Source organism: Mesitornis unicolor, unplaced genomic scaffold (assembly GCF_000695765.1).
Source record: "Mesitornis unicolor isolate BGI_N332 unplaced genomic scaffold, ASM69576v1 scaffold12237, whole genome shotgun sequence".
NCBI classification, from domain to species: domain Eukaryota; kingdom Metazoa; phylum Chordata; class Aves; order Mesitornithiformes; family Mesitornithidae; genus Mesitornis; species Mesitornis unicolor.
Window position 1 is genome coordinate 29,135 of NW_010198434.1, and position 716 is coordinate 29,850.

The window sequence follows — 716 nt, forward strand, 5'->3', positions numbered from 1 at the left end:
TTGGAGGGAAACATTTCGAGCAGGTTCTTCACCATCACATGGGCACCTTGAGGCGACCAGCCACTCCTCCTGTGTACAGAAGAGGTGATCTCTTATGGCTGAGATGGCTCCAGGCTTGCCACCTTTCCACCACAGCTACATGTACAGATGCCATCCTTCCTCCCAACTTTTGATGTCCTCTTACCTTCTTGATGGCCTTGGACCGTGAGACACCAGGCAGCCCCACATCATTCTTAGTTTTCCTCCCCAAGATGCTAAACTTCTGCTTGTTGATTTTCACCTCAAAGGGGTTGCTCCTGACCATGGCCATAGCTGACTTCACAGGACCCTTGGCTGCGGAGGGCGCCGCGACCTTTCGCTTCCGCTTAGCCGCCTTCCCCATTCGTGGTTCGGCTCCCTGTGGGGATGCGCGTGGGGGGGTGAAGAAGCTCAGTACTCACTCAGCGTGCGGGGGCCAGGCCTGACGATATAAACAAGCCGAACAAAATGGCGCCCAAGGGGCCAAAACCCCCCGAACCACTCCTCAGGCCTGACCACTACTCTCTGAAGCTCTCCCCTAAACCCAGTGAAAGCCAGCGGAGAGCGCGGAACGGAGCAGGAAACGCACTCCTCTCGCACCGCCGTGCCGCAAGAACACCATGCGTACACCAGCAACCCCACGGCTCTCGCGAGAGCTTCGTCCACCTATCGCGAGATTTGACTCTCTTCACCCCCTC

The 716-nt window shown here is 57.3% G+C and overlaps 1 protein-coding gene across 1 annotated transcript in view; it reads right to left on the minus strand.

Annotated features, from left to right (window-relative positions):
- NOP14 (NOP14 nucleolar protein) overlaps nucleotides 1-382 on the minus strand; it is a 24,658-nt gene extending 24,276 nt beyond the window's left edge. The window contains exon 1 of the mRNA XM_010189150.1: nucleotides 185-382. Coding sequence (XP_010187452.1) covers nucleotides 185-382 — 198 coding nt within the window. The remainder of the gene's footprint in view (nucleotides 1-184) is intronic.
- Between the last annotated feature and the right edge of the window lie 334 nt (nucleotides 383-716).